The 18,829-nt window shown below is 37.2% G+C and overlaps 1 protein-coding gene across 7 annotated transcripts in view; it reads left to right on the top strand.

The window, feature by feature from the left end:
* Positions 1–18,829, top strand: part of RAF1 (Raf-1 proto-oncogene, serine/threonine kinase) — a 62,575-nt gene that overhangs the window by 36,932 nt on the left and 6,814 nt on the right. For 6 of the 7 annotated variants that reach the window (XM_083352667.1, XM_083352663.1, XM_083352665.1 and 3 more), the window contains 11 exons: positions 2,346–2,441; positions 3,207–3,360; positions 4,320–4,379; positions 6,230–6,257; positions 7,134–7,258; positions 8,327–8,444; positions 13,124–13,208; positions 15,723–15,899; positions 16,625–16,671; positions 17,569–17,687; positions 18,557–18,688. In XM_083352667.1, the coding sequence (XP_083208793.1) occupies positions 2,346–2,441; positions 3,207–3,360; positions 4,320–4,379; positions 6,230–6,257; positions 7,134–7,258; positions 8,327–8,444; positions 13,124–13,208; positions 15,723–15,899; positions 16,625–16,671; positions 17,569–17,687; positions 18,557–18,688 (1,141 nt within the window). The remainder of the gene's footprint in view (positions 1–2,345; positions 2,442–3,206; positions 3,361–4,319; positions 4,380–6,229; positions 6,258–7,133; positions 7,259–8,326; positions 8,445–13,123; positions 13,209–15,722; positions 15,900–16,624; positions 16,672–17,568; positions 17,688–18,556; positions 18,689–18,829) is intronic. The other variant, XM_083352664.1, reaches the window with a different exon arrangement.

Here is an 18,829-nt window from a genome sequence, read left to right on the forward strand (position 1 = left end):
ACCCATTTAAATTCACTTTCCAGAATATCTGGTTCCAATTCAGTAATCAAACTTTTGTATATTTGATTTTTGGATATATTTTTTTATAATTCTTCAATATATTTGGACTATTTTTTTCTTTATATTTTCTTTCTTCAGTAGATCTTTCCTTTTTTGTTTTTTATTATGCCCATCTTTGTTTAAAAGTTTTCCTTCGTTTTTTAAAGTTTGTTTCTTAAATCTCTTGTCTTTCCCATTTTTATCCTCCATTTGGGGAGCACTGTTTATTTAAATGTAACTCTATTGCTTTGTTTTGTTTGAGGCTAAATTTTCCCATTATTCCAGATACTGTTTTATTTCCAATTTTGGCATTCCAGTCACTTATAATTTATGATAAGTCTCTTTTTGGTTTTGTGTTGACAAAGTGCTGCAAGTTGTCCCAGAAAGTTTGCTTCCTCTGCACATGTGGTTGGAACATAGATTTGGAGCATCCAGTAGAAGGCTTGATTCTGTGAAGTATCATTCCAGCAAGTTTCAGTGTGCTGATTCCCAGAATTCAGTGTTCAATCTTGTTGAGGTTGCAGCACTGAACTTTTTCTTTTGCTTCTTGACACATCCTTTTGGCTTTAATCTAGCCACACAATAAATATTGGTGCTACTTATACTTGCATTATGCTCTTCTCCAGGAGTTTATTGCTGATCTTCTAATCAGGGTATCTTGTCTTTTCAGTATCATATTGATATCTTGTGGTTGCGAATGTCCATGTGGTTTTCTTGTCAGGGCACTAGAACAGGTTACCGTTTCTTTCTCCAGTAGATTGCATTTAGTCTGATTCCCTTTTTTATGACTTTCCTGTCACAAGACCCTTCTGGGAATGAATATTCCAATAGCATAGGGCTCATTGCATTATTCAGCTATGCAAGCCTCTTCACTATTACATAGTAACAATCCAATGAAGATGCACATCTGCATTCTACCAATTACATACATGTGCTGTTACTTTCTATTTAAGTAAAGGGTTAACTGGGCATTTCCTTATAAACAAGGCTGACCAGTAAATTAAGAAGAAAAAGGGAGAGAAAGAGATGTGAAGAGTGAAGAGGTTGAAGATTGAGACAGTCAAGATAAATATATAAATAAAAGAAGATTGGAGCACGTGAGATGACATAGAGCATTCTGTTAATAAAAAAATGCACAACTCTGTACTTCCAAACAGAAGCATTTTGTCTATATTATCTGTTCAAAGATATAGCTTTAATTGTTTATAAAAACTGATTCTCAAGATAAATTTATTTATTTATTTATTAGTTGAATTTATATACCGCCCTATTCCTGAAGGACTCAGGGCGGTTCACAGGGCAAGTTAAAAACAATACAAAAGAGAGAATAAAATAAAATTAAATTAATACAAGCCCATAATTAAGATAAAATTAAAAATTAAAATTAATTTAATTTAATTTAATTTAATTAATATAATTTAAAATCCCTCAGTCCAGGCCAGACAATTCAAACAACCAGGTTTTTAAGTCCCAGCGAAATGAGCGAAGGTCGGGGGCAGTCCGAAGCTCCATTGGCAGTTCGTTCCAAAAGGCGGGCGCACTCACAGAGAACGCCCTCCCCCTGGGAATCACCCGCCAGCACACTCTAACCGGCGGAACCCTAAGGAGGCCTTCCCTGTGGGCGCGCACAGGACGATGGGAAGCTGATGCTGGCAGCAGGTGCTCCCGTAGGTAGTCTGGACCCATGCCATTTAGGGCTTTATAGGTCATCACCAGCACCTTGAAATCTCACCCGGAGGGCAACTGGAAGCCAGTGCAGCTCGCAGAGAAGAGGTGTTACATGAGAGTATCGGGAAATTCCCATTACTACTCGCGCAGCTGCATTCTGCACCAGCTGAAGCCTTCGAGTGGTCCTCAAGGGCAGCCCCATGTAGAGAGCATTGCAGTAGTCTAACCGGGAGGTCACGAGCGTATGAGTGACTGTACGTAGGGCATCCCGGTCCAGACAGGGCCGCAACTGGCGCACCAGGCGAACCTGGGCAAAATCATGAGGACCAGAATATAACTCCTTATTCCCTTCCCTAAGATACTATGCTATCAAGAAAAACAATGAGAGAAGATTGTGTTGGTAAAAGAATTCTAAGTTTATCATGCTAAGTTCTACTTTGCTTAATCATGTTTTGCACAATACCTTCTAGTTATGCATACTGTCCCATGCAAATGCATTGTTAAACTTAAGTACTGTATTAATTGATTATGATTTTTCCTAGGATGATTTTTTTGAAGAAGACAACACAGTTGTCCTGGTTGAAATGTTAAGATCTCTTGAATTCAGTAATTTTATCCTTTGAATGCTTTGATTTTAGATTATTTCCACATTCAAATGTTGGTGATAGTGGTATCTCAGCACCTCCTTTGATGACTCGGCGAATACGTGAATCTGTGTCTCGGATGCCTGTTAAGTAAGTGGCCCTTTTAAGTTGTATTGTGTTAGGTTGTTACTGTTTTTGACAACATTCATAGCAGTAATGACATAAACTGATGTTTTAAAAAATCATTTTGAATTTCTGGGCAAATTTCATGCGTGTAAAATGGTAAGGTGTTTTGGAAAGAACACTTCATCTCAAATTGATTCACTTCTTCAGTAATACTTCAGGCTGTCCGCAAAGTAGTGTAGCTTTGCACAGTCACTGTAAGTTAAGAAGTGATTCCTTTGCCTCTCAATCTAAAGGAGTAAGGGCTTCCACTTCACTTCTCCTCACCCACCTATCTGCTGGACTACCTGCTGCACCACCCCACCCACTGCCACGCCAGCACACCACATGTTACTACCAGCTGTGCCCTTCTTTTGTGCCACCACAGCCAGGGCCTTTTTCTGGGAAAGAAGGCCCCAGCCAATAGGGATGCACAGTGCATACCTGCCCAAGCTCCGGAATGCACACCATTCACTGCACCTGCCTCCTGTCCACCACTCGTAGTTCTCACCCCTGGCATGTGGGACATTGCTAGAATGCTCCTCCATATGTGGAGGAGGGGAATCTCTGGTGTAAAAAAACCCCAAGGTGGATTAGTTGTGAAACTATGTTCATTTCCAAAATAATGTTTTATTTCTAGAGAAGTATATTATAAAACTTCTTATTCTTAAATAGGTTTTACAGATTCTCACAAGTTAATGCTAATCTCTTTATACTAAAGCATGCATCTATAATTTTGTTTTCTCTCCTTAGTTCTCAGCATAGATATTCTACACCACATGTCTTCAACTTCAGTGGAACAAATCCTTCTCCTGAATGTTCCCTTTCCCAAAGACAGAGATCCACTTCTACCCCAAATGTCCACATGGTCAGTACTACTATGCCTGTGGATAACCGGATAATTGAGGTATTCTTACTCCCTGTTATTTAGTTGGTATTTTACAATATCTAACTGTATGTCTACTTAATAACTCATAAAGTGGTTTCATTCAGATGCATTTTTTTCTGATTTTCTAAACCATTAAGCTAAATTGTATGCCATTTATTCACTGTGCCCTCCCTAAGAAAAAATATTTTTCTCAAACATTTCTCAGGCAACATGTTTTTCAAATGTCTTCAGCTAGTAGCTACAGAATTTACAATTGTTAGAGACAGGGCTATGTTAGAATTTTCAGCTCCTTGTTCTGATTCCATGAATGTGGGTTTTACTTTGTATTCATGTACTTGTGTTGATCTGCCTTTTCTGGAACAGATAAATAGGTTATGTTCTCACACCTAGAAATGCTTAAACAAGCAATGAAATGTTTCCTAAAGTATTGAGGTGAACAAAGGGGGGGATGATTTTTCCATGGAGTCCATGATAATTTTGTGGGTTTTTTCCCCTTGATTTTTCATTGAATGAAGTTGGGCATTTTTGAGAAATGAAATGTAATTGATTAGTTTAATTCTACTTGATTTTGCACTGTTGGGGTTTTTTCACGTGTTTTTCTTATAAAGTTAGGTGTTTTGTTTACTCACAACATACTTGAATTCTTTTCCATTGGTTCGTTTTGCCTGCAAGTTTGGCTTACAGCAGAATCTTACTACTCTCCAATTTTGGGGAGGAGGAGGAAGATAATTTTGAGAACTTCCCTTTCAGGAACTTTCATGGTCCATGGAAGGTCTGCTTGGCTAACTTTGTGAGGCGATTGCATCAGTTTTAAAATTCTTGCAGTTCTTAGATAATGTAAACCTACGCTTAGCTACTACATTAACTCTTCTCCCACCCCCCAAATCTGTTCTATACTTCTTTCATCTTGAGCAGCTGGAAACTGTTTTTTTACTACTCCTTCTGTTCTTTTCTTATTTCTCATTGCTTTGAACTAGAATAACAGCCTGAATGCTTCTCCCAGGTCCTGGTGCAGACGATTCTGTTTAAGGGGAAGAGTAGGTATTATCTGGATGCCTTTGCTTGGTTCATTTAACAAAACAGCTGACCCAATTAGAGTGAATTAACTGAAACTTCATATTGAAGTACTAGTGTGGCATGTTTGCTTGACCCTAATACAAAAATCAGGGCTGTTTATATTTAGTAGAATTTCAGTTGCAGTACAGCACTACAGATTAAGATCTGAACTTTTTCATTTCAGTGTCATCCTCTTATATTTTCTAATTGCTGGTTAAATACATATACAAAAATAGAGCCAGAAATAGCCATCCGTTTACTGAGGAATCAGTATAGATTCTCACTAAGTAGTTGAATGGGAATCTGCGTTCACAGTTCAGTTTATATAAAGTAAGATTTCAGCATAACATTTTTCTTTTAAAATAGAATACACAATACATAATTGAAGTGAAAGTGATTTTGAAATTGGTATAATTTCAAAATGGCTGAAATACAGCCATTTATTTTTAGCATTAGCAATTTGGGACCTTGGTTATATGTCTTACTGATAATAGAATTGTTTTTTTAAAAAAATATTGGAAAAACAAGCTGTGTTCTACATAAATCTACAAGAATGTGCAATAGTTGCTTTCAGTCCAACAGGCATCATTTTGTGAACCTTGTGTGCACGTGCTCTTTTCCCTTTACACATGTGCAAGAACTGTTTTAGAAGCTCCGCTGATTATCCGAAACACAATTTTTATGCCTTGCAAAAGTAAAGTGAAAACAATAAATAAGCTGTTTTTATACATCATTCTTAGGACCTGAGGTTGTTCCCAGTTGTCTTTTTTATAACTGAATCTTTTCATAGATTATGTAATTCTCACACAGGATTCCATTCAACTTTTTCACAGCTTTATTACAAAACTGTTTGAACCTTCATTATTTCTGTTTTGTGGATTGTATTCTCAAACCCACTTATCTTTCAAAAGGTTCTGAGTGGTTTGTAGCCAATTTACAGGGACAGACAAGTTCATCAACAGCAGAAGTGCCTTCAAGCCATTTTTTTTGCCCACATTTTGACCTTGGGTTTGTTTGTTTTCCAGAGTATTTTTCCAGAGTATTTATGTCTTTCTGTCAATTATCCAAATATTAATTTGGATGGTATTGGACAGATGAGGAACAGTACAAATGTGTGTTTGATCACTGCTGTGCATGTTTACATAGACTAGCATGCGTAACATTAAGGAAGAGAAAGACAAACCAGCTCAGCTGCAGCAGTGCTAGGCTGGAGGGCATCTGAATTTTTTACAGATCAGCCTGTTGCTATGTTTTCAGCAAAGTATCTGCTTTAGACACTACATGGGTGTCAAACTCGCCATGTGACGTGTCGTGACGTATCGTGACTTTTTTCGCATTGCCGGAGATGGGGTGGGTGCGGCCTCCGCATGATGCAACCGGCCCGTGGACTGGCAGTTTGACACCCCTGAGACACCAGGATAAAAACCATTTTATGCAAAAATGAATTTGAAATATTAAAACCGTCCTATGCATTTGTTCTTGTCTTGGTTTATCTATTTTGGATTGCTTATAAATGACTTATTAAAATAATTTCTAAGCAGGGCACAAAAATGTGGATAACTATTTTGACATTCCTGTACAAACTGTAAAGAAATAATTTGGGCTTCAAGTTCAAAATTTTGAACGCTAAGCATGTTATAATTGCTGAAAGTGCAATTAGGGTTCCTTGTGCTTTGAATTGCCAACATCCCTTCTCTCTATATGTCTTGGCTGATGTTTGGAAGTCTAAAATCAGAGCTGCTGAGTCAGATTCTCTTACAGAGACAGTTGCTACTCTGTTCTGTTTCTCACAGAAGTATATATTGAAAGAGGTTTTTTCTCTCTGTTTCAGGATGCTATACGTAGTCACAGTGAATCTGGTGAGTGTGTTCACTAAAATATAGTAACTAGATACTCCTTAAAAGTGTGAAATGAAGCAGCCCACAACTTTCAGTTTTCCTGCCAGAATGGACTACTTCAAATGTTCCAGATTCATTCCTCTCCAAATGTATTTCTTGGGAAATGGGAAATGTGTCAAAATGATCTTGAAACCAGCACTTTTGGAAATGCTCAAACTATCCAGAATACTCAGGTCAGACAGAATGTTCTGCTCTATTTTGCATATAGCAAGTAGTGTATACAGATAGTCCTTGCCTTATGACTCCAGTTGGGACTGGCAGCTCCGTCACTAAGTGACAGTAGTTAAGCGAGACATCATGTGATGATCGGGGGATGCTGCAGTGATCATAAGTACGAGGATTGGTAGTAATTTTGAGCACCATCACAACTTTGAATGGTTGCTAAACAGGGCAGCTGTTTAGCAGAGGAGTAAACAGAGGACTATCTGTATAAGGAGAGAAGCAATCTGGATTTAAGGAGAAACTTCCTGACAGTGAGGGCAATCAATCAGTGAAACAGCTTACCCCCAGAAATCGTGGGCGCTCCATCACTGGAGATTTTTAAGAAGAGACTAGACAATCACCTGTCTGAGATGGTATAGGTTCTCCTACTTAAGCTGGGGGCTGGACTAGAAGACCTCCAAGGTCCCTTCCAGCTCTATTCTCTTTTATTCTACATAGGAAGTGCTAGAATGTTGCTGACCAGTATAAGCTAGCATTAATATTGTCAAGTGCTGTTTAGTCTTTATACAATATGGCATATATGCAGGTTTCATGCCAGTAATTGTCTACAATCTTTGCTTGTGAAGGCGTCCTGTATTATTAGAATCTATTACTTTTTTCTTTGAATATTTGAAGCATCACCGCCAGCTATGTCAGGAAGCCCCAACAATACAAGTCCAACAGGGTGGTCACAGCCTAAAACACCAGTTCCGGCTCAAAGAGAGCGAGCTACAGGAGCTAATCCGCAAGAAAAAAAAATAGTAAGTATAAAAATATAATTGCATGAAATGAATATAATACAGACATCAAATATCTGCACATGCAAGTCTGATTTGTATATGCGTATAGTTAAATGTTTCTTACTTAACCTGAATATTATGTGAGTTTCTAAAAAAAGTTATGAGCTTGTCAAAATTGGTGTTTTCTCTTTAGCATATCTCAGACATGTCAAACACAAGGCCCGGGGGGGGGGCTGGATCTGGCCCGCAAAGTGGTTTCATGTGGCTCGCAAAGCCATCCTGGAAACAGTGACGGAACGGCCCCCACTGCCTTGGCCCTGGCCCAGAGACCCTCCTTCTGCCAGAGACCCTCAGATCTGTCCCACTCCTGCCCAGGCCCCCATAGGCACCCTTGATGCAAACGATGTAGAGCTGGCCATGCCTGATGGGAATTCTATTTGCAAGTTTGCAGATGAAATCTCAAAGCTTCCAATAGATCTTCCCTCCCCATAACTGTTCAAAGAAAGAAGAGGGTAAGAAGAGGATAGGCACTAGCATCCTTTAATCAAATTAAACAAAAGACGTAGGGCTTTTATAAAATAAAATGTTTTTCTTACTTTTACTTGAGGTATTCTCTTATACCTTCTATGTTAGAATTGTAACAGTAGCTCTTGAGCTAGAGTAAATCTTGCTAATTGGCAACAATGCAGTGAGTATTAGCAAAGAAGCAGAGGAACAGCAATGAAATTGCATTTATTTTTAAAAGAATGCACGGTAAGTTCTGTAGCTTGAAACATTTTCTTGGGAACAAAATTATCAGATGATCCACAGATTTCTGAACAGAAAGCTAATAATTTAATCCTCATTTTTTACACTACATTCTGTTCAGAATTTAAATTCACAATTCAACTTTGCATGTTGTATGGCCAATACAGGTTGTGTATTCAAATATCATGAAACATATTTCATATATGCTTTTAATGAACTCCTAAAACAGGGGTCCTCGAACTTGGCCACTTTAAGACTTGTGGACTTCAACTCCCAGAATTCCCAGAATCTTAAACCATGGATTCCACATCAAGCTATCTGAAATACTTGCTTGTTTTGCAGAGACCACGCGGACAGAGGGATTCAAGCTATTATTGGGAAATAGAAGCAAGTGAAGTTATGCTGTCCACCAGAGTTGGATCAGGCTCATTTGGAACAGTTTATAAGGGAAAATGGCATGGTAGCTATTTGAGTATTTTTTGTTAACTTTTGAACTATTGTTAGTATATATGCAATAGCAAAAATATATTTTTGGCTCTCTTTATCTTTAATATAAGGGACGTGGTGGCTCAGTGGGTTAGGACGCTGAGCTTGTCGATCAGAAGGTCGGCAGTTTGGTGGGTCGAATCCCGAGTGCCGCGTAACAGAGTGAGCACCTGTTACTCGTCCCAGCTTCTGCCAACCTAGCAGTTCGAAAGCACGTAAAAATGCAAGTAGAAAAATAGGGACCACTACGGTGGGAAGGTAACAGCGTTCCGTGCGCCTTTGGCATCTAGTCATGCCGGCCACATGACCACGGAGACGTCCTCGGACAAGCGCTGGCTGTTCGGCTTTGAAACGGAGATGAGCACCGGCCCCTAGAGTTGGAAACGACTAGCACGCATGTGCGGGGGAACCTTTACCTTTACCTTATTTTTAATATGTATTTGTTTCATAAGTAAGTACTAAGGATTGTAATAATGTTTTTGATGAGTGGAGTGATATCCCAAATAATAGATTTGTTATTTTTTCCAAAAGTTTATAATAGGACTAACAGTACCATCTTTTTAAAAGTCAGGAATAGTGTATGTAATGGGGTCCATGGATATTTAAGATGCAATAGTATCTTCAAGTTCCTAGGTCTTTCAGTTGTGTTGAAATAAGGACAGGGAAAAGAGACGATGCAGACATCATCATAGGTAGACATGTGACTCTCCTGATGCTCTGAAAAGGAATGACAGTAAATAAATGTATATGTATATTTCTTTCCTGTCTTTGTGCCTATGGGATAGAGTGATTATATATAAAGGTACTTATTGAGACCTGAAGCTAAAACTCAAATACTTTAGCCACCTAATGAGAAGGAAGGACTCACTGGAGAAGAGCCTAATGCTGGGAAAGATTGAGGGCAATAGAAGAAGGGGACGACAGAGAATGAGGTGGCTGGATGGAGTCACTGAAGCAGTAGGCATGAGCTTAAATGGACTCCAGAAGATGGTAGAGGACAGGAAGGCCTGGAGGAACGTTGTCCATAGGGTTGCGATGAGTCGGACACGACTTCGCAGCTAACAACAACTTATTGAGAAGAATGCTAGTTTGCTAAAGGAAAAGCTGGCTTGACAAAGATCAAATGTTTATATAGGATGCAGATAGTTCAGGTTTTCATTGCTTTAATTCTACTTTGTGTGTCCATATCTAATAGTCTGAATGATACTTTTGTCTCCTAATCAGCCATTTTTACTGATTAGGAGAAAACCCAACATTTCGTAACTGGAAAACTTCTACTTAAGAATTCATCTAGGGTGCAGCACATAAGCAGGGCAGCATTTGATGAGTACCCCAGACTAAACTGAATTGAATACAGCAGACTAAATAGGGCAGGGGTAGGCAACCTCGGCTCTTTTATGACTCATGGACTTCAACTCCCAGAATTCCTGAGCCAGCTGGCTCAGGAATTCTGGGAGTTGAAGTCCATGAGTCATAAAAGAGCCGAGGTTGCCTACTCCTGTAATAGGGTAAAGGGAGTTCACAAGTCACGAGCCCTTGGAAGATAATATATGGTCTAAATTTGTTCCTCAAGCACTTAACTGAGGTTAAAAACAAAGCTAACCTGATAGGGTTCTACATTTGTTTCTTTTTCCTTAGAAAATTATGGATGGGGGGAAAAAAGCTGGTTCGTGGTTTTTCCTAGGATCAAATTTTAGTTAGTTTTAGATCATCTAATTTAGATGCAGAGCATCTAGGTCAGTTGCCTAATTCTCTTTGTTATCTCAACTTTCTTTTCCAAACTCATTGTAGATATACTGTTCTAAGGGCAACAAGAGCCAAATCCTTCCCAAAAGAAAGATTATTTCTTATTTTGCCAGAATAAAAAGAGACTAGATTTGATGATTAAGAACTTAAAAGCATAGCAAAATGCTCTCCAAGCATTTAACTTTATCAGATAAATGCCATAGCCTTTTCAACTACAGATTTTTAATGAATTCTGCAGAGATCTAAGTTGTTTTCTTTTTCTTTTTTTTCTTTTTTACATTTTGGAAAAGTTAAGTAATAAAAGAAAAAAAGGGAGAAGGAATAGAATAGATACATCTAAGACTAAGTACATACATAGCAGTATAATCCATTTCATCCATGTTGTTGAACTTTATGTAAATTTAATATAAAAATTATATTAATATAATATATAAAAATTAAGAAAAATAAAGACTTTTAAAAAAACCAGAAAAATTGTCTTTTAGAAGCATTCAAGCAGCTCCATTCTTTTGTTCTCCCCCCACTGACTGCTACTTAAGTGGATAGATTTTCAAAAAGAGCTGTTAGATGCATGCTAGCCAGGTTTGATCCTTGCTGCCTTTAAATAAGAGCATCCAATCTTTGCCGAATCCAGAGCAGAAAAGACCGGGAGAAAGTGGAATTACTGGTTTGGCCCAGCTTTCATATTAAGAAGAAGCTTAGCTATGTATTATATTTGCTAGAGGATGCTTCTCTGCTCAGAGTGGCCAGGACAATTATTGACATTTTCCACCATAAAAATTGTGCTTCAACACATCCTTTCCATTACTCTTATGAGGGGAAAGTTATATATGCTATTGTTTGAACCTTTTAAGACTGGGAGAGTTTCCAACAATGAAACAGTGGCTAGGATCCAAAGAGCTACTTAACAGCCCCCATGTGCTTGGGTATTCTGTGTGAGACCTCCCACTGTTTCTTTTTAATTGAATAGACCCCTGGGCCATTGTGCAACTTGTTCTGAGAATTTTCTACATTTTAACAGTGTCGGCTGGCAGCATTCAAGGTAAGGGAGGGAAGGTGAGAAGGTTGCTGCTTCACAAACTGAAAGAATCTTCAGGTTATATAGCCGATGGAGATTTTTGCACTCTGATCTGTACTTTATTTAAAGCACAACCGATATTTGTCTCTGTGCAGATTCTTAAGAATACTTAGCATACCATCTGCAAAGAGATGTACAGTATTTGTTTTTTACACAATCATTTACTATATGTAACTATGTTCTTTAACTTTTGATTGGCTATGTGCCATTACGTGAGTGTCGATTCTTAGTAGCCACATAGATTTTTTTCCATTATGACCACCATGTTCTCAGAAGTCTTCTCTGATGCCAAAGTTCAAAAGCATCAACATTCTTCCTACCCTACTTCTTCAAAGTTCAGTTTTATTTCCATAGAACAGAGAATGTTCTATGTCATAGGTTATATAATTGCTTGCCCTATTGTAATTTTTGTAGGTATAGACCAGGGGTAGGCAACCTCGGCTCTTTTATAACTCATGGACTTCAACTCCCAGAATTCTATGCTGACTCAGCTATGCTGACTCAGGAATTCTGGGAGTTGAAGTCCATGAGTCATAAAAGAGCCGAGGTTGCCTACCCCTGGTATAGACACATCATAGCATTCATTCATTCATTCCTTCCTTCCTTCCTTCCTTCCTTCATTCATTCCTGCTCTACAAGTGGTAGTCTGTGGCGTATTTTTTGATTGCTGATAGCTTCTGTCTTTTAGGATCAATTAACTACAACTTCAGTATCTTCATTATCAGTTCTAAGGCTGGTTATTTTGCCTGTTGTCATTAGTCTATTATTCTTTATAATAATTTTAGTTCCAGCTTTTTACTCTGCTCCTTGACTTTTATCATTAGAGCTTGCAAATTCTTTGTGGTTTTGGTTATCAGAGTAGTGTCATCAACATAGTTCAGGCTTATTGACCCTTTTCCTCCAGTTTTAAATGATCAACTTCCAATCCAGCTGTCCTTAATATATATTCAGCATATAGGCTGAATAAATAAAGGCAGGGTATATAGTTGGGTCTCACTGCTTTGCCAACCTGGAGCCAGTCTGTATCGCCATATTCTGTCTGTACTTTTGCTTCCTGACCTGTATATATGATTATCATGTGGACAGTAAGATTTTTATTTATTTTTTATTTTAATCCCATTTATATCCTGCCCTTCTCCGAAGACTCGGGGTGGCTTACAATTTAAGCACAAACCAATGTGCTTAGATGTTCTGGGATTCCTATTTTACTAAACACATAGCTTGATGTGATCAATACAAATGCCTTTCTACAATTAATTAGTTCTTTAACGACAATTTTAAAAATATTAGTTAACTGAATAATATATTTAATGGTATGTAAATATTTTATATATGAACTGCTTAAAATTTGAATTTGTTTTGAGGGCAAAATAGTTGTTTATAATGTGAAATCCACATCTTGGTTCTTTGGGATATTTAGAGTTCAACACTATATCTTTGGGTCAAAAGAGGCCAATTCAGAGAGCTTGTATCAAAACAGTTTATTCCACACTGGAACTGAGTTGTTTCAAAATAAAAACGGAGCATTTTTCATTCAAACCACTTTGATTTTAGCTAAACTAGTATTGTCTCTGAGGGGAAAAAATGCTTTTGTGCTTTTCAGTCTGAAAAGTCCATTTTATAGATGTCTGTCAAGGAGTGTACATTTTTATGAAACAGCCTGATGCAGAATAGTTAAACTTCTAGTTTTGTACTTTCCACTGTAACTGGCATATTGTTTTCAAGTTATCCCTTATCATAACAGCTGTTGTGTATATACATAAAAGTTCTGCATTTGAGACTTCCATGAATGATTTTGGTGTTATGTTTATTATTGATTATTTTTGCAGGTGATGTAGCAGTAAAGATACTAAAGGTTGTAGATCCAACCCCAGAACAATTCCAAGCCTTTAGAAATGAAGTAGCTGTATTAAGGTAAAATATTACTGAAATTTTAATACACTTGAAAGGGCTGGTGAGGAGAATAAAAAAGAAAGTTGGTTGATTGATTGATTGATTAATTATGTTCTATCAAGTCAATGTTGATTCTTCGTGAGATAGATCTCCAGGATGAAAAAATGAACATTGTTAATGTAATAATTTTGACAAATATTTCAAGGGGAGCTATCTATATAGAAGATAGTTCTTTTTCATTTTAGGAATTAAAATAAAGGCATTGAAATCAGCATGCTTTGTTCACATATTTGTACTGTAATGCAGGGGTCCCCAACCCATCGTCTGTGGACCAATATTGGGCCATGGCATTCCAGCAACTGGTCCGCACAAACAAGCAAAGCCCCACCCGTTGGATGCAGGCAGCATACAAAACCATGCACTCTCCGGTCCGCGGAAAAACCTTTCTCCTGGTGCCCAAAAGGTTGGGGACCTCTGCTCTAATGTAGTCTCTATATACATGGGTAGTAACAACTTTGAGTTTAGCTATAATGTTGCATTTATTCCAGATTCCTGGAATTTTATGTTGTAAAATAAAATGGAGAAAATTCCAGAATGTCATTGTTAGAAAACATTGTTTCTTAAAATTATCCTGCCAGTATTGTTGCTTAGACTGTAGTAAAGTTTAAAATACAATGTATTGCACCTACAGATTAAAGCAACTATCAGTAATAAAATAAGTACATCAAAATGTGTGTATGTGTGTGTGTACACCTACACACACACACACACACACACACGAAGGTAATATATAAAAACATATAAAATTTATTAACATAAAGCAATACTTGACTTTCCTGCTTTAAGCAATATGTACATTCCATCATAGCCAATATATAGATTCTAACTACCAAAGATTTCTTCCTCTTCATCAGTTAATATAAGTTGTCATCCTCAGTTCTGCCTAATTTTATGATTGGAGAAATATATACGTCTTGAATATTTCTACAAAGCACAGTAGTACCTGACCTACAATTTTGAAGAAATACATCTGGAAGAACAGATGTAAAGGTGCTGTAATGGGCTAATGTGAAGACTCTTTCTGATTTGTGGAAGTGATATTAAATGATGGAAAGATGCAATGCTTTTTTTTCTGGTTTTACTGGGATAAAGTGAGGACAAATCTATCAGAAATCATTGTCTTTTTCACATTGCTTGAGGAATAATTTGATCTATTCAAAACCTATTGAGATAAGTATTAAGTGAAAATCAATGGTCTTAGAGTTCTGCTAAGCAATTTCCACGAAGAAGACTCAAATTTACTTTAAAAAGTCAGAATAGTAATTAATTTAACCCAATGGTAATGTTTTCTATATGAACTTAAATTTTAATTGATGCCATTCCAAAGTCAAAGGACTGAGTTTGGGACTCATTATTGGACCAGAAATATAAAGTATTCAAAAATTAAATAGCTATGCTTCAAATGTTTTTAATCCACCCACCCAAATGTTTTTAACCCACCCTTCTCTCATACAGAAAAACTAGAGATGGCAGCTGTACTTCTTTTCAGTTTGTCTTTCAAATACTGAACTCTCCAGCATGGAAAATAGTTCTTTCGAATATTAAACTCTATTCAGCATAGAAAACAGTTCTGAGATATTTCAGTCTCTTAAAATGTTTCATAACTTTCCTGTTAATTTACTATATTGAGAGAGTCTCTGTGAAAGACTATTTTTTACAATTTATCAGTTGTTAGTTAATAACCAGACAGTTAATTTTAATGCTCTCCTCGGTTAAGATACTGTAATAGCTGTATTATCTTTTGGCAACAGACCGTATTAAAGCCTGATTCCAAGCTGTATTTGTCCCAGTTGCTTATGTGGTGACACATAATGGGCTGTGTGCCCAAAGCTCTGCTTTTCAAATGATCCAAATTTTAGTACTGTCAGGCATGGAAAATCAGGACCACACAGGAAATTCCAAATAAACTGGTTTATTATTAACCATGCCAATGTAGAGGAATCTATTCAACTATCTTGGCATTAGATAACGGTCAACGAAATTCAAGGGGTGTTCGACTTATTTCATTTGTGGCTATGTAGATTCTCTAGGCTGATTCCTCTTTTGACTCTGCCCCCTGGTTCTGCCACTCCTTCTACAGGTGCAGTAGTGTTAATATTGTTAGTGGTCTTAATCTGTGATTTTATGAAGATATTAAGTAGATGGGAAACAATATGAAATGCTGTGAGATATAAATGGAAAGCAATGAAATAAACTGCTAAGTACTCCTTTACAAATTAAGGGACTCTAGCATGTTGGGGAACCATGTGGTTCTACCATATACCAATAAAAGCAGTCCAAATAACTTAAAAGAATATTATTTGGAATTATAGCAAAACAATACTAAATGTCAATATTGAGGACTTTAGAAGTTCATTTGTATCACACATTTGTTTTACATTACATTGTATGTGGAGCTGGACTTTCAGCATTTTTTATTGATGTTAAGATGTTTAAAAGTTCAGCTGAACATGTTTTCTTATTTGTCTCTGGTAGGAAAACTCGGCATGTTAATATTCTACTATTTATGGGCTACATGACTAAAGATAACCTGGCCATTGTCACACAGTGGTGTGAAGGAAGTAGCCTATATAAACACCTGCATGTTCAGGAGACCAAGTTTCCAATGTTACAACGTATTGATATTGCAAGACAGACAGCACAAGGAATGGAGTGAGTAGGCTTAATGATAACGGAACTTGTTGCATTAAGAGGTTGTTGAAGTGTGGTTGACTGCTCAGTAGAAGAAAAATGATGGGGTCACTTGTGATGTCAAGTGACCCCATTGCTTAGAGATAGTAGTCTAATAAGAATATTTGTAGCTCAGGTTTGAAATGAGGGGGTCCTTGGTGCTTTCTGAGCTTGGTGGTTTTCCTGCAGACATTTCATTATCCAAACTAGGTAACATCATCATTGCTTGTATTGATATTTGGGTAATCAGGTAGCAATCTCTGGTTGCCATTAAGCAAGGACTTCCAACTTTCTGCCAGCTTCCAACAAGCAAAATCAGTGAGGAAGCCAGCAGGAAATCACAAATCTGGATAGCTCATCAGTGGCTGCTGTGGCACGATGCAAGTGGCAGTCGGGTGGGGGTGGCTTCTGCCACAAGTCAAAACCGGCTGCTGCAGCGCCACACAAGTGGGAGGGGTGGATGCTATGGAGTATGAGATGCTTGGGATCTTATACTCTGTTACTTGGGCTCCTGAGGAGATAAAGCTTTTGGAATAAGAGTGACTTACAAAACAGCTCCTGAATGAGTCGTCATAAACTGAGAGCTTCCTGTATTTCTCTTTGTATGGAAAGAAGATGGGTAGAATTGTTCGTCTAAAACAGTTTGGGGAAATTGTGCTGCTTATTGCTTTCAAAATTTCTAAAAATGTATCAAATTCTATTTATAGCTACTTGCATGCAAAGAATATAATACACAGAGACATGAAATCAAATAGTATCCTTTCTGCTTGAGAGATTTCTAGTAGTCAATTGATTAAAGCAATAAAGAAGCTTACTACTGCTAACTAAGAGTAGTAATTTCATGAGATCAAGATGATTGCTGTTGACAAAACAAATGAATCTTTTTGCATTCATTTGCTATTTTGATACGAATTAGGGCTGAAAATTTAATATCAAAAAGTCGCACTGCGTGTAGACCCTGGTGGAAAAGTGCTCATATGTAATTGTTAGACTTCATGCTAATGGACAAATTCTTATGAAGCATTTTTTGGAAATACTGTGGCCTTAAGACAATACTTCTCTGCAAAAATTGATAATTTAATTACTCTAGAGAACTAAAGAACAAAAATATTCATAAATACACACAGTAAATAATAAAATGTTCATATCATAAGTCCTGTGAGTGCCAAACATTCAAGAAATACACACTGTATTCCTTAGTCTTTCTCTCAAAACAAAATGACAGTAATAAGAGGGAAAGGGTTGTTGGCCTGTTTAGAGAGACTGAATTTTGTAGATGGGAAGAGGGGCAAACAATGATCTTTTTATTTAGCAAAACACAAGCATAAATATCTCAAATGTGCTTTTTCAAGAGGCAACTGGACTTCCTTGTTTTTCTTTGAAGAAGTTTCACTTCTCATCCAAGAGCTGAAGACCTGGATGACTGAGAATCTCCATAGACATAAGCATAAATAGTAGTTATCTTTTTGAAAGGCTGATAAAGAAGTATACATAAGTGGCTCCTTCGATTAACATATATTTTATAAGTACATTAATTAAATATTATAATTAACTATGGACAGCCTAAACAGATTGGCTGACCTACTTGCAAGTGGGACAGTGCTTGGTAATTCAAATTATGGTCTAGATGTGTTCCTTAACAATTGTGAAGATATATTTCTTCATGAAGACCGAACAGTGAAGATAGGAGACTTTGGTTTGGCAACAGTGAAATCCAGATGGAGTGGTTCTCAACAGGTGGAACAACCGACAGGATCTGTCCTCTGGATGGTAAGGTCTCCAATATAAGTGAAAAAGACGATTAAATTATGCATCATTGCTCCAACGTGAATGAGGATTTATTTATATACAACAAATTTGGGAAAAAAATCCCCAAAATGTAGTGCTTTCTATCCCATTACAACTGTTTTTGCTGTTACGAAAGAACCAGGTTTCTGGTGCTGCAGTGTTAATAGTATATTTGTGTTTACAGAATACAGGGCTTCTCAAACAAATTAATAATTTTGCTTTGATCTCATTTGGATTCAGGTCCAAACTATATAGCCTGCACTTATGCAAAAATTGACACTTCCCACCCCTGCCTTTGGAATGTGAGGGATCTTTCCCTATTGCAACCGGTAGTATTTTTTTCAACCTTCCATTATTTCCATGCATAAGATTGGTGCTGGGGAAAGATCTGATCACAGTCTTCTGTATATGTCCAATTCTATAGGCAACACGGGATATTTCCTTTGAAAATCCTGTGTAGAGGTGCACAGTCTTAGGTGCATATTCTTAATTTAATTTGCTGGTCAGCTATCTGTTCACTGACAGATATCATAAAGAGAAAAATGTAAGATAAAGTAGTCTATACCCAACCATTCACTTTAAATTATGCTTCATGATTTTTTTAAACCTATGACCTTTAATTTAGTGGACTCTACTTTTTATTCCTTTTCCATGAAAGGTAATAGTGAATGGGAATGTATGTATGTTTTTGGACCCAATTTAACTGCATTAGAAAATTATTTTCAAAGTTTAACACTCTTCTAGTCTGTGAAATTATGGTTGTCGGGTGGGTGTGGACAGAGAAGTATAGGTTTTGGGGTAGGTTGTTCCATTATTATTATTTTTTTAAAATCATTTTATGTTTTCTAAAGGCACCAGAAGTAATTCGAATGCAAGACAGCAATCCATTCAGCTTTCAATCAGATGTGTATTCTTATGGAATAGTACTATACGAACTGATGACAGGAGAGTTACCCTATTCAAATATTAACAATAGAGATCAGGTGAGAAATTATTATTTTTTGATAAGGGGCTTTGTATTTTTGGAGTAGGAAGCCAAAGTAGGAAGCCAAAAGATAACCGGAATAACAGGCAGGTTTGGCCTTGGAGTACAAAATGAAGCAGGGCACAGGCTGATAGAATTT

Source organism: Vipera ursinii (genome assembly GCF_947247035.1).
Source record: "Vipera ursinii genome assembly, chromosome: 2".
Lineage (NCBI taxonomy): Eukaryota > Metazoa > Chordata > Lepidosauria > Squamata > Viperidae > Vipera > Vipera ursinii.